Source organism: Pelmatolapia mariae, linkage group LG8 (assembly GCF_036321145.2).
Source record: "Pelmatolapia mariae isolate MD_Pm_ZW linkage group LG8, Pm_UMD_F_2, whole genome shotgun sequence".
Classification (NCBI taxonomy): Eukaryota; Metazoa; Chordata; class Actinopteri; order Cichliformes; family Cichlidae; genus Pelmatolapia; species Pelmatolapia mariae.
The window spans coordinates 27,594,492-27,609,230 of NC_086234.1; the positions used below are offsets into that span (position 1 = coordinate 27,594,492).

A 14,739-nucleotide genomic window follows, 5' to 3' on the forward strand; every position below is an offset into this window, starting at 1 on the left:
TAGAGATCATTTCTGATCATGACACCTCATGTTAAGAATCTTTGCTCTAGCACATTCTGTACTTGGTGAACATGTACAGTGTAAATTGAATGGAGTATCTGAGAATAACATTTCTATGGAGGACAGAAAAGTCTAAACTCTGTGAAAGTTTTCAGACATTCAGCCCTCTCAAGATTTCATACCATCAAGGTTAAAAGTGGCGCAAGAAGGTTACAATAAGAACCTTTTATCCTCACAAACTACAACTTGGTATTTCTCCTGTCAGTACTATCTGCAGCATTTGGTTTAAAAACTCTACACTCACAAGGAAATGTTTTAAATTATTTTTAATAAGCTGTTAGATAATTATTTAAGGTTCTATTCATTAAAACGTTACATGAATGTTCTTAAAGTATGTGATGAAAAAAAAAGATCAAAAATAAAATAATTTTGTTGCTGCACCTTTATTCCATATTCCATAAATGGCTACTTTTGATAGAATAATTACAACCATTTTTTTGCTCATAAGTTGCAACTTTTTTGAGTTTAAAGGACTGCGTTCAGTCTTGCGAAAAGCTAAGCAGTAATGTTGAGGATAAGAGAATAAGTAGCAGCCAGGTGCTGCTACTCAAATGCACTTGTTTAATTGATCATCAGGAGGTGTCACCACTTATAATATTATAATATTATCACCACAGTCTTCCCAGGAGAGGTAGCAAATTTACCCTAAGGTTCCCCAATGGTCAGAGAAACTGCAAAAGATCTACTCTTAGACACTACCGGCCTCAGTTAGCATGCTAAATATTAAAGTTCATGATAGTACAGTTAAACTGAACAAGAAGGACTTGTATGGAAGGGTTGTCATGCCAACCCATGCCCTCTGTATACCAAATCTTTCTAGAGTCAAAGTTCAGACCTCAAACCAATTGAGATGCTGTAGGTGGAGTAAGATGTGTGGCATAAGCTCACAGAATAGCTGAAAACAAAAACAAAAAAGAATCAAGGTTTTGCCATGACCCAGTTAAAGTCCAGACATCAACCCAATTAAATTTGCAATTGCTGACTGTGACTATATGACTTAATAAACTGCTGCAGATGTCTGTGACAGATTCACCTGCACACTAACACGCTGTTTCTGATTGGACTTCCTAGGTTGCTCCTCAAAGCTGGCATTGACATTAACAGAGCCACCAAAGCAGGGACGTCTTTGCACGAGGCTGCCCTCTATGGCAAAACGGATGTAGTACGGCTGCTCCTTGACGTAAGAAAAGAAGAGAAACATTGTATCTGTTAGTCTTATGAGCCATGTGGAAGGCTGTTTTTTGTTTTTTTTTTTACAACGAGTGTCAACATAAAGACTCTTCACAGAAACATCACACTATGTTTTCACCTGCTCAGTATTATTCTTTAATAAAGCAGATTGGAATCTAAGGGAGGGTTTGTTTTTAAAAGTCCGACTCCCACATAGCCGTTTTACGATCTGTATGTGTGTGTGTGTCTAGGCGGGCATCAACGTGAACATGCGCAACACCTACAACCAGACGGCTTTGGACATTGTCAATCAGTTCACCACTTCCACAGCCAGCAGGGAAATCAAACAGCTGCTGAGAGGTCGGTAGCTCATGAAATGGTGTCTTGATGTTGCACTGATACATTTGGGTAATTTGGCTTCTCTGGTTTAGAAATGTGATCAGGTGTCTTTTTCTTTCTTTCTTTCTTTTTCTTTTTTTTTTTGCAGAAGCATCAAGCTCTCTTCAAGTTAGAGCAGTGAAGGACTACTGGAATCTCCATGATCCCACTGCACTTAACCTGCGGGCGGGAGATCTGATTATGGTACTGTTTTGTGTGTTAAAGTCTCAAAATGTTGTTTTATGGTTGTCATATTGTTTTTGTTCATTATTTTTATTGTCCTTGTTTATAGAAAAATGTAATTAAATGAAATTAATTTGAAAATCCCTAATATCACATTTAAAATAGTCATTATTATTCATTTCCTGGGAAAATTATGAAAGGAGAAGATTTCCTTATTTAATGAATTTAAAAACGTACTGAACAAAAATGTAACCGACATTTGTTTTTATAAATCAGTAGCAGCAGTTTTTGTTTGGTAAGATTTTGCAAATTGTTTAAGGAAGAGAAGTTTAATCATTTATTTTATTATAAAAATTTCAAGAAAAGTGTTTTTTTGTTTGTATATGCTGACATATATAATTCTTACAAATAAGAACTAACACAAACATCGGAATCGGCTTGATTGAGATGAGAAAATGAGATGAATTTGTTAGGTGAAGTTATAGTGAAGCCTTGTTGCTAGGATTTGTGTGGTATGTTTTAGGGTAATTTCATGTACTCCAAAGCAGGAGACCACAGCAGAGGAACAGGCACAAACTTGCTGCTGCTGTGTCTCTCATTATCAGCATCATTATCACAGTTTGCTCTAATTCGTGTGTGCATGTCTTTATGTGCTCTCTGCTGTGTATTTTGATATATTTATGTGAGTCATAGTGACACCTGAGAGTTGTTTGAACTTGTATGCTGTTGTCTCTTACTCTGCCAGAAAGCAGAGGTGTTTGTTTTTCTTCTCTGGAGGCGCTTTGTTAATACTCACAATGAATAGATAGTGTATTTCCAGCCTACTGGCCCACTCATTATGGACTTAAGTGCATGCCTGTGGGTGTCGCACACAACATGCATGCTTAAAGATATTGTATTTTTGCTAACACATAGTATTGTTTTGTTTTAATCAACGCCCATAGTGTTCATATAACTGTATCAATTGCTGGGACTGTGAAGTATACCAAGACTAATGCCATTTGTAATGAAGTGTTCTCATGGTTTCTTGCTGACAGGTCCTGGAGCAGCACTCAGATGGCCGGTGGAAAGGTCACATCCATGACACCCAGCGGGGGACAGACCGGGTGGGCTTTTTCCCCCCTTCAGTGGTGGAGGTCCTCAGCAAAAGAGCAGGTAAATAAATAGCTTATACACACCTGCATAAACATCAGTAAACCTTATTAATAATTAACATTAATACACTCCAGAATATTTATGCAAGTATTATAGTTGTGCTCCTCTCAGTAGTTGTAGAGTTATCCAGTTAGCAAGACAGTGAACAGAGAGGAAGGCACCTTGGTTTGCATCTTCAGTTTACAGTGGCATACTTTGAATTTTGTGTACATGGCAACCTGTATCCATTTTCCTTCTTTTGATTATTGATATTTATTTGGTTATGTATTAGAGGTGGGTGTTAATCAGTTTCAGCTGGTTTAGAGTTAATGATCATCTTTTCTGACTGTTTTTCACTAGTTTTGTATCTGGATAGGAAAAGAGGTTGTACAGGCAGTCCAACTCAATACATGCCATTGCCACAAGGTTTGCTGTGTCTCTTTGCTGGGATATTATTTTCGATCTATCCAACGCCACCAGGTTGCACCTCAGATGGTCCAGGAGCTCAGTGATGCTTTGGTCCACATCTGGGAGGAGATCCTCTAGAACACTATGCTATCCTATGTGCTTAAATGGATGCTTAACAACATCAGGATAATCATTTTCATTTGAATTCAATTTCAATTCAGTTCAATTTAGTTTTATTTATACAGCGCCAAATCACAACAACAGTAAGGTACAAACCCAACAATCATATGGCCCCCTGTGCGCAAGCACTTTGGCGACAGCGGAAAGGAAAACCTCCCTTTTAACAAGAACATTTCCATCAAACTATGTGCCATCCCTTAATTGCTAACACATTACCCATTTCATATCAGTGTAGACATACAGCATGATTTTCTTTCACTGTTAAGTGCTGATGTGTTTTCAGAGTATTCCTTTAATTTTTTTGAACAGTGTACATGTGCACTGTACAAGCCTAATTTTTTCATTTAATTTGTGTCATTTTATTTTTGTGTAATTATGTGTCAGGTCAAATTCATCCAGAAGAGAAATTCCCAATAGTTTTACAAAATGTTAAAAAAACAAAAAAACAAACAAAAAAAAACAACCCAGTGAGCTAAAACATACTAAAAGGGCTCAGAAATACTGCTGAGAAATAAGAGGAAGTGCCAGATCTCATATTCGTATAATTATCTGAGACATGAAAATATCTGTCAAGTTTCATATTTATTTATTTATTTGTTTACTTATTTATTTTTGTAGTCCTGAAGTACCACCAGCCTGGGCAAACACATTTATAGTGGACATGAATTCAGACGACCGTATTTTGGTGTTGATAACACCTAATTTGACCCATGACGACTCTTATATATCTGGGCTACCAAAATATCTCCACACTTGTACACAAGCAGGATCTATCATGTTTGCAGACATGGCCACTGGAGAATTCAGCATGCTTGTAAATCAACAAATTTAATCCCTGTGAATATGAGCTCCTCACTTGTTTGCAGCTGTAAAACCCCTGACTTTCTGGCACAGAGAGAACAGCACAGTCAGGGCTCCAAAAACAGCTCCAGACATAAGTGCACACTTCTGTGTCTTCAACAAGCCAGTCTACACACACACACACACACACACACACACACACACACACACACACACACACACGACAGTCTCACAGAGAAACACATTAATAGGATTACTATGGCCAGATTGCAAAGTGTCAGCTCAGTGTTAAAGCCTTCACAGTCTACATCGGGGTATTCTGTGTGTGTGGGCGTGTGTGTGTGAGACTGCTCATGCTTGAGGAAAGAGACGAAAGAAGAGAGTGCGCCTCAAAGTTGGTGATGGGCTCTTTGCTTATGAGGCAAACTCAGCAGGTTGTGTGCACATGTGCAATAGTGTGTCTGAGCTCTGTGATAATGTCAGTGATGTCAGCAAACAGAGACCAATACCACACAAAGGAACAGTAAGCCTTCTCAGTGTCTTTGGTGATCTTAAACTTCCATTCAGCGGCCTGTTATGTAACTGTAGAGGGGATTTACAGTCAGTCTGTCTGTTTTTAGTTGTTGTTCCATGTACTCAATGAAAAAGAATACATGACGGAGACAAATGTTAAAGGTGATAATATTCATAGCTCTTCATTGCATGGTTAAAGAGCTTTCGATGCCTGTGCATGCATTTCAAACTGCCACCGCACACGCATGTGCATTATCTGCTTTCCCTCACTCATGCATGTCCACCTCAAACCAAACCTGTCTCCCTGGCCTTAGGGGGCACGCTCTTCCGCCAAGCTTCAGTGCCTTGCCAACGACAACACTTTGTGTCCAGAGCTCCTTCGAGTCACGGCCCTGCCCCTCAGACTGATGACTTATACATCCTTGGCTATGACCCTGCAGGTACACACACAGATGCACTCACCAACCTTTTCCCTGTTTTACCACCTGCGGTGGATTCACGTTATCCCAGGCAAGGCAAGGATTGTTGAACAGGAATGTTTCTGTCCATATGCTCCCAAACAGCACCCCAATCCCAGTTTTTTCTTGATGAAAAAACTTTCCCTGATGCTCGGTGTCAGCTTGATAGATCCAGTCCCAGCTCCGGTTCTGCAGTAGGCAGAGTGTACAGTGAACGTGTGTCTAAAGTGTGTGTGTTTATTAGGTGCTCCATTGGGCAGTCAGCTCTCAACCCCAGCTAGTTCTGCTAGCCCCACTCAGGAAATCTGGGTCCTCAGGAGCTCTCCCACTGGTAAGAGTGTGTGGTCCTAAACCCCTAATACCCCACCCACCAAAACCCCAATCGCCGGTGAACCTGTAGACCAGTCCAATCACCACATTTTTGATAAACTGGGTCTTTTTAAAGAAGCTTATTCCTGTTTTATCCTTTTATATACCAGAGTTTTGACCTTACCATGCTAACCCTTCAAATCCCACCCCTCTGCTGTATACACATCTAACAATCCAGCAACCATAACCAGTTCTCTTGCAGCAGGACATTACTATGAGGGAGCAGCATGAAGGTCTCTTTTTAAGTTCTTCTTCTTTTAAGCATGTTGGAGCTTCCTCTTATTCTCTGAAAATCTCCACAGCAAACATATTAATGTTTTTCTTCTACTATGTAATATATATTCAGTTATTTCCTGAACAGAGAGAATGTCGATTCCACTAAAACATAATGTTTTAATAATTTCATAAATGTTGAAAATTCTTTACATTACATAAGAAGCTTGATATTAGCATCTTTTTGTTAAATATGGAGCTAGTGGCAGAGCGTGATTAGCCTTGCTTAGCATAAAACAACTTACTAACAAACACCTTGCATTGATTAAAACTGTATGGTGAGGCAAGAAATCCTTCAGTATTAAATAGGACTTTGTTAATAGTTTTTATGTATTTATTAATTTACTTATTTTTAGTACAGTAGTCAACACATATAAATATATAACCTATAAACTGCAGGCTACAATTGTCTCCTAACTCAGACACTCCACAGGTCTCCTGTCAGTCTGTCATCTCTCTCTGTTTTGCTTTCTTTGCTCTTCTCAGGTGACAGAAACAGTGTTGGCAGCGCTGGCAGTGTTGGTAGCAGCCGCAGTGCAGGGAGTGGTCAGAGCTCAGAGAGCGGCCACAAACAGAATGGGATTCATTGCTGCCACAACAATGACGCTGGCAAGGTCAGATATGCACAGAGACAACCAAGGCGGACACTAAAAAACAAGGAGATGCTCTGCTTCATGTCTACAGCAGACATTTTCACTAACAGTAACAGAAATGAATAAAGTGTGGAGGATGCCAGTAATGCACTAAAGTACTTTTTTCTATCGTTGAGTACGCCTTTGTTTTGTGTGTGCAGCTGGCTCCCTCTGCTGGTGAATCAAGGGACCGCGTTATAGGAGTGGACCACAGCAAACAGGTTGATGGATCCACAGGTTAGTCACCGAATGAAACATCTGCCATCTTCTTCCTCTGTTTGACAATAATAATAATTCTGTTAGCTGTGATTCTTCCAAGGTCCCAGACTTTCTGAAGGTCTTTCAAAGTTTTTCTTTTGCGGGTTGGCTGCTTTTTCAGTCCAGTTGTTTTACCTGACCTTTTAAATGGTAGATGGTAAATGGACTGATTCTTATGTAGCGCTTTCCTACTCTCCCGGAGTACTCAAAGCGCTGTATACAACATGCCACATTCACCCAATCACACCCATTCTCACAAGCACTTTCTCTATACATAGTGCTTTCTAGGTACATTCACACGATGGATGCATTGGAGAGCAACTTGGGGTTAGTATCTTGCCCAAGGATACTTGACGTGCAGACTGGAGGAGCCAGGGATCGAACCACCAACCTTCCGATCAGTCGATCGGAGGTGGCTCTGCCTCCTGAGCTACAGCCACCCGATTCTTCTTTTACAGAAGAATGGGTTTTTTTGTTTGTCATTTTTTTGTTTCTTTATCTACTTAATACTGGCCTATGAATCTTTCAACCATAAAAAGGTTGTATCTTTAGAAACCACGGGGCTGCTGTGTGCAGGGATCATACAGCATTGTTCTGCTGTTTTTGTTGATGCTGTTTTCTGAAAGGAAATGAGATGGAGGAGGACAGTAAATGCTTACCATGCTTTACTTCACCACTGAAGCCAATAAAACCAGCATTTTCTTTCATCTACACAAGCCATAAAAGCCCAGATCACTACTTCACAAGAAACACTAAAGGCCTGGAGAAATGTGCTCTGCTGTCAGGTATAATGGCAGGTGCAGGATTGCATGTTTACAGTATTTTAAGTTCATTCTGCTGAGATAAGGCTTTTCAAATGTTAACACTCGAAGAAGCAGAGAATTCCCGTTGACCTCAGGGTGAATCGGAAGGGGGGTTAAAGTGAAGGAGAAGAGGGAGGAGAACAGGGAGCATCAGGAGCAAAACACATCTGTTAAATGCCTGAGAAAGAGGAAGGAAGACAGGGAAGAGGAGCTGATGTCTGCCCTGCACGAAGGATAGGTGGAGGGAAGGATGAAGTGTGAGACATCAGGAGCTCTCCTGCTCTCGTTTTTTCTCAGGGGTAAGACCGTTGTTATAATTTGACAAGATGTTTGACGTTTTGTCAGAGGAGAAAGGGTTCGATCCTGTTTTAAAGGACCCACTGCATTCCAAGTTTCTGGTTAATATCTCATTGGGAATCACCTTATTGGTGCAGAAATATAATTTTATGCCTGCCAAACTTTGTTATCTTCGACATTTTTGATAGATTCAGCTAAAGAAATGGGAAAGAAATTGTGTTTTTGCCACAGACTGATAGTTATTGTCAATATTTCAACCTTTCTTTCTTTGCTTGTTGTCTGTTGTGTGCAGATAAAAGATAAATAAATAATAAGATGGAAAAACTGTTTTACATTTTATCATTGAGTTAGGTTCCTCTTATGCTGTACTTGAATGAGTCATGGTCAGACTTAAGTGGCTTAAAAAAACAAACAGTTGGAAATAGTTGGGTGCAAAGACTGGAAAACAAGTGAAAGCCCTTCAGGAAGCCTGGAGATACCAATTCTGCTTATGGGTTAAGGACCTACAGCCCTGTCCAGCTCTCCTACAGTAACTGCCCGTCTGCTGTAATCTCCTCCATGCTCTTGAGACTATGCCGGGAGACACAGCAAACCTTCTGGCAATAGCATGTATTGAGTTGGACTACCTGCACAACCTCTATTCCTATCCAAATACAAAACTAGTGAAAAACAGTCAGAAAAGCTGAGGAGAGAAAAAAATGTCAGTTGCCTCCACCTTTAAAACCATTCTTGATTTGATGGGTGATCACTAACCTAGAAATGTAACTGACTGTATTTTAATTGTTGTTGTACTTTTCCACAGTACAATTACACAAATTCCTCATCTCATTCCATCTTGTACAAAGAGCATGTCGCAAGAAGCATGACTGCGTTGTTTTGATCGGTGATTATCATGCTGAATAAGTTAACTCATCTCCCAGGAACATCTTGACAGTCCGCAGTGTCTTATATTACTTATTGCCCTGTTACAAGGTGTATCTGTGTGTCTGTAAGAGGTCTTAAATAAAAGTTATTGAGAACTGAAAAGATCAAATGTTGTTGTGAGAAAGGACTAGAAGAGCGGAAAAAAAAGACTCAGCCTTGGGCAAGAAGAGAAGTGAAATTGGAGCAGTTGGCAACAAAGTATCATTCCTCTGAGATCTGAGTATATAATGACTGTAAATAAGATGAGTGAGGGGTGTATGAGATCTGGTAGATGGCACAGCTTCACTCACCCGGAGAGACGTGACAGCCCCACTCAGTCACACAGCTTCTTGGAAAAGAATGATTTAACATGACTCAACTAATGCAGACTGGATTGATCTCTTGCTGTCACAAAGCAGAATCTTGTTACTTTGAAAACATGGCTGTCTTTTTTTGGGTTCGTCTTGTTTTTCCTCCAGTGTCTGTCTTCCTCCACGCACTCATCGCGAAACACATCCCACAGGATTAATTGTGTGTGTTTTTTAGGTGGTTCCCGCCAACAGGTTAACGGCACTCCTCAGAAAGGCTTTGTGAGGCCTGAACAGCTTCTGGAAGGCAAGGTGAGCTGAGTTTTAGAGTTGTGCAAGTTTGCGTAAATGTTTCCTACACACAGAGGTTTGGGAAATGAATCTCCTCTCTGTCGTTAGGATTCAGAAGCTATCTACCAGTGGCTGTGTGGGTTCCAGCTCGAGCAGTACACGTCCAGCTTCATCAGTGCAGGATATGATGTACCCACCATCAGCAGAATGACCCCCGAGGTGTGTATTTATGTTACAACTTTCAGCATTTTTAGCTCTATGCCATTAGACTTTTCTTTGTTCTTTGTACTTTTAAGATGTGTTTGCTTCTTCTTTTTCTACATAAAACCTTGGGATGACTGTTTTGTGAAGTAATATGAAAATGAATTGGTTCCATTTCAGCCTGAAACAAACCAAAACAAACAGCTTTATAATTTTAATCCTCTGAGTCTGATATGTATGTTTTAAAAAAATGTTTAAGAAGTCCATTGAAAACTTGACATGACTGTAACTAAAGCACTCTTCTTTTTTTTTTTTTACAGATGAAAAAAATTATTTCTCTTGGCTAAAGTACAGTTATTTAATTGATTTGTTGATTCTTTCATTTGTTGGTCATGTTAATGATTCACTCATTATTTGCATGGATATTCTTCAGGATCTTACAGCTATCGGAGTGACCAAACCAGGCCACAGGAAGAAGATATCGATGGAGATTAGCAAGCTGAGCATTCCTGAGTGGCTCCCAGATTACATTCCTGTGAGAAATCAGTCCTCCCTCTTATTTGCCATATACATCATGTAAACAGCTGGCTCTCTTGCAGTCATTGTAAAATTTTGTCTGTGTTGTCGTGTTCAGTCGGACCTGGGGGAATGGCTGAGTGTGATTGGATTGCCTCAGTACCAGAAAAGATTGTGTGACAATGGCTATGACTCCATTGCCATTGTCAAGGACATCACCTGGGAGGACCTGCAGGAGATAGGCATTACTAAACTGGGTGAGGAATTTCTATAATTTTCTATAATAACTACTGCTAATAACTTCTCTGATCGGTGACTGGTCCGAGGTGTACTCTGCCTCATAGGCTTTGAAACTGAATCTTTTGTGTGCTTTGACTGCTTGTGACATTGTCAAAGCACAGAAGGGGCAGTATTTGGAAATGTTTGATCACTTTTATTAAATCTTTTTGAGCTCTGTAATAAATAAATAAATATGTGTGTTTCAGGTCATCAGAAGAAACTAATGTTAGCAGTGAAGAGACTGTGTGACCTGCATCGCTCTCGTAACCATGCCGACAGAACTGGAGGCGAAACTCTCAGACGAAAGCTGCCTGCTGCTCTCGAGCTGGTGGCTATCGAACACACGCCGACACACAATGCTCAGGCACACGCTGACACTCAATCCAACGACTGTTGCTCCTCCCCTCGTACTCCCAGAGCCCTCCTTTCCTTCCAGGACAGCGAGCTAAGCATGGAGCTACAGAGTGCAATGATGGGAAAGGCGGGTGGAGGTCCCGCTGAGATGTTCAGTATTAAAGGTGTGTCCTCTGCTGCAGGTGGAACTGCCATGTCAGTCAGTCAAGAGAGCATTGGCATGCGTTCGCGGGGCTCAGGGAAATCTGGGAACTCTGGAAATGTGAATTTGGCTCATTGTCAGGATCAGCAGGCCGTACTGTCTTCAGCCAGGACATCGAGCCGGTCTGAGGAGAGTTTAAGTAGTGGTGCAGGGGCGGAGGTGAAGAGTGGAAGAAGCAGTCCTGGAGGCAGAAGTAGACAGAGATCCAGTGAGTCATGGGTGCATCAGAGTCAATCTGCTATCCCAAATAAAATCCCATTCTCCCCTCTCACACCTCCACTGACCCCCAGCAAGATGCCCCGCTTTGCCTACCCAGCTGTCCCACCTAAAGCCAAACACTTCCAGTCTCCTAACCGCCCTTATCAGCCTCTACAACACCCACAGCAACACCCACCCTCCTCCCCATCTTCACCATCCCCGCAAGCTTCCCCGACACAGAAGGCTTTCAGTTATATCCAAGCTCAAGCAGAAGTAGTCAGTGGGGCTTCACGACTACTTTCCAAGCCACTGCCTGGGGCTGTCCCGCTGCTGGGGCCCTTACTTGTACAGGGCCCAGCCAATGAAACTCAAAAAGGCCCACAAAAGAAGCGCTCGCAAAGCCTGAATCGCTATGCTCTGTCAGATGGTGAGCCAGATGAAGACGACAATCCCACTTCCCCTTGTACCTCTGCTTCCTCTGCGGTCATGCCATCTTATGCCACCATGTCACGCAGGCCGGGACGTGGCCATGCAAGTCCTCTAGGGGCCCAACGTCACATCAACCGTAGCCACTCCTTTGCCGTGCGCTCTCGACGCAAAGGTCCGCCTCCACCCCCACCTAAGAGGATGAGCTCGGTAAACGACACCCATGTGTGTCAACCAGGAAACCACCAAGGAGTGGAGCCAGAGGTGAAGGAAGGGGTAGAGACGGAGAGTGCAGGCAGTGTAAGGAGTATCGCAGCCAGGCTTGAAGGCAGCAGTAGCAGTAGCCCATCTAGAAGAATAGATATACCACCAGCCCACCTCCCTGTTTCACCTGCATTCAGCCCTGTTTCCTCACCGATCCCACGTGGATTTCCTTCTCACACCATCACTCAGCACTCCAAACCTGTCCCAGCCTTGGGTCTCGGGGGCCTTAGGAGGGTAGGAAATGAAAGGACAGAAGGAGACTTCAATAGACAAAGAGGTAGAAGTACAGAGAGAGACTCTGGTGAGGAAGAGAAAGCAAAGAAAACTGAACACATATCAAAGAGTGCTGCTGCATCTCCCAAGCACAGGTCCAAGGACCATCTACCGTTTGCTGAAGAAGGCAACCTGACTATCAAACAGCGACCCAGGATAGCAGTCGTTAGTCAGCCAGGTGCTGAAGTTAAAACTCCTTCAGAGGCGGTGCAGACCCCAAACAGCCTTGAACTCCCAGAGTTCAATCTAAAGGAGTCTGACACGGTGAAAAGACGGCACAAACCCAAAGACAAAGACGCGTCCACTCCTGAAGAGGTTAGCACCCCATACAGAAACAACAAGCACCCAGAACCCAACAGCCTCCACACGCAAAATGACATCAGTACACTGAGTGACGATGAAGCTCAGAGGCTACACAATGTTTTCCAGAGGATAGGATCAATGGGAAAAGGCCCAAAGCCTCCAGTGTTCTCAAAACCTTCCAGTCCCCTCAAACAAACCCCCAACAGCAAACCAACAACTCCTCAAAAAACTGTTTCGCCATTGCAACCAAGTGGACAAACAGCCATCCCTAACCTCACAAGCGTACAGATTCACACAGTCTCCCCAAAGCTGAAAAGCAACATGTGCATTCAGACTTGTATGTCCAGTCCAAAACCTGTGAAACACAGACAGACCTTCACATCTGAACCTGAGAGTCCACAGAAAGCCGTTGCTGTGTCAAGACTCCCTCAGAACACCTATGCAGCAACAGCAGGTAACAATGAAAAGAAGATATAATACCAACAAGGCCATCAGTGACCCATCTAGGGTCAAGCTTGGCTTTTGTTTTAGCCACATGTTAAGTAAGCATATTTTCAAATCCACTCTTTCAGATTAATTTTGGCATGATGGTTTTATTGTTAAAGCTTTTAAAGTTGCTATAAAAATGGCTGGGTGTAAACGTAATCAAGTCCCTACACTAATTCTAGATGGGCGACCAGTGATCTGGTGGATGTTAAGAGGTTAAACTTGTTTCCTAACAGCGAGCTTCTTTTTGATGGTTACATAATATTTATTGTTCCTCAGGTCCGAATCTCAGCATGGCTCAAAGTGTTGCCTTTGCTGCTCCACCGTCACCATTGCTGAACTCTTGCTGCCCCACCTCGGCACTACCCAGTCAGCCAGGAAAAGGATGGGTAACTCCGCCTGGTGTGGCCAGTGTGGAGATGCTGGCTCAGAAGAAGCTAGAGCAAACTAGTACATCACTGGAAGCTGCTCTCAAAGTAGTGGAGACCAAACTGGCACAGGGGAGCAATGTGGACGGGTAAGAAGTATTGTATTGGTGTAGTTGGGGTGGTGTGCTTACCTGGAATGATAATATTGTGCTCTTCATACTGATTGCTGAGCTGTGGTACTGCGGTAACCTTTGGTTTGCACTGGTTGTTTGAACTGTTCCTTGTGAACATGCAGCAGATCTGACAGATCAGCAAGAGCACAACGAGCTAAATTTTGTTGTAAATACTGTTAACTAGTGAGGACACAGCCTACAAGCTTTAAAGCTTGTAGGCTGTGTCCTCACTAGTTTGCTGTTGTCAGTTTATATAACCTGTGGAAAACTTGAAATCATGAATCTCCAAAGAAAAAAACAAAATAAAATTTCTTTTTCAGTTTTTCTTTTGTCTTCTTTGTTTTAGCACCTGCCCTCTTTTTGGGGGCATGTAAGCGTTTTTCAAGTTTTTAAAATTGAGAGAAGACCAAATGTTATCACTGATAGAAACATGTAGTCTCAGTGTAGTTGGCACTGCACTGCTCATGCTAACTCTAAATTTAGCAACAGGGAAAATGCCAAAAACATCTGCAAAATTCAGTGAAGGTCCTCAGTGAGCTAATTGAGTTTTCTCTGTGTTTTTCTTTTCTCTTTGTAGAGCATTAACTTTGTCCTTTGTTTAGTTCTCTAGTTATTTGTTGCTCCACACTGATGAAAAGAGAGGTTACTAGAGTAAACCTGGTTCTCTTTCAAACCTCGCTTGGTATTCCACTTTGGAAAGCGCCCTTTGGCATGACCCTCTTTATAACAGCCCTTGGACCCATACCAGACAAAGTAGTTCTTCCTGATGTCCATGCAAATGGGCGCTGCAATGAGCCAAACTCACTTTGCAAGGTTATGATAGTAGCCAAGGTTGTCTGTCAAACCTCACTTGGTAGCTCACTATGGTAGATGTAGACCCCTCTGAGATTGCATGGTCCAAACACTATAACTTCTCCACCCAGGAAGAGCAACACCTCACACCTACTCCAAGAGGTCAGCTTGAAATTTAAGAGCCCACAGTAAGCACCGAGTGTGCCAGTGAAGGTTAATGTTAAGGCAGTAAAACCTAACAAATGTATGTGGAAATTTCCAACTAGCAGCTGCACAGATGCTCCTGCCAAGAAACACCCTTAAAAAGGGCCCATGAGGTAGAATGTGCACGCAGGTGCGCAGGAGGTTGCTATCCCTGGCACTCATATGCCATCACAATATCGTCTACCACCCACTGTGACAGCTGGTATAGGCTTCCCTATGTGCCAAGGAGCCTGGAACACATAGAGCTGATTGCTTTTTACAATTCCCTTATTTCTGTCTAC

General features: G+C 42.3%; 1 protein-coding gene across 5 annotated transcripts in view; it reads left to right on the forward strand.

Moving 5' to 3' along the window:
- The window catches only part of LOC134632872 (caskin-2-like), a 51,744-nt gene that overhangs the window by 33,508 nt on the left and 3,497 nt on the right, over window positions 1-14,739 (forward strand). For 2 of the 5 annotated variants that reach the window (XR_010094613.1, XM_063481721.1), the window contains exons 8-21: window positions 1,132-1,240; window positions 1,482-1,590; window positions 1,718-1,812; window positions 2,829-2,946; window positions 5,142-5,267; window positions 5,530-5,616; window positions 6,414-6,541; window positions 6,721-6,796; window positions 9,367-9,440; window positions 9,528-9,638; window positions 10,054-10,155; window positions 10,255-10,393; window positions 10,622-12,889; window positions 13,201-13,438. Coding sequence is in view for 4 of the 5 variants with exons in the window: in XM_063481721.1 (XP_063337791.1) it covers window positions 1,132-1,240; window positions 1,482-1,590; window positions 1,718-1,812; window positions 2,829-2,946; window positions 5,142-5,267; window positions 5,530-5,616; window positions 6,414-6,541; window positions 6,721-6,796; window positions 9,367-9,440; window positions 9,528-9,638; window positions 10,054-10,155; window positions 10,255-10,393; window positions 10,622-12,889; window positions 13,201-13,438 (3,780 nt within the window). In the remaining variant the exon portion in view is untranslated. The remainder of the gene's footprint in view (window positions 1-1,131; window positions 1,241-1,481; window positions 1,591-1,717; window positions 1,813-2,828; window positions 2,947-5,141; window positions 5,268-5,529; window positions 5,617-6,413; window positions 6,542-6,720; window positions 6,797-9,366; window positions 9,441-9,527; window positions 9,639-10,053; window positions 10,156-10,254; window positions 10,394-10,621; window positions 12,890-13,200; window positions 13,439-14,739) is intronic. The other 3 variants (XM_063481722.1, XM_063481723.1, XM_063481724.1) reach the window with 3 other exon arrangements.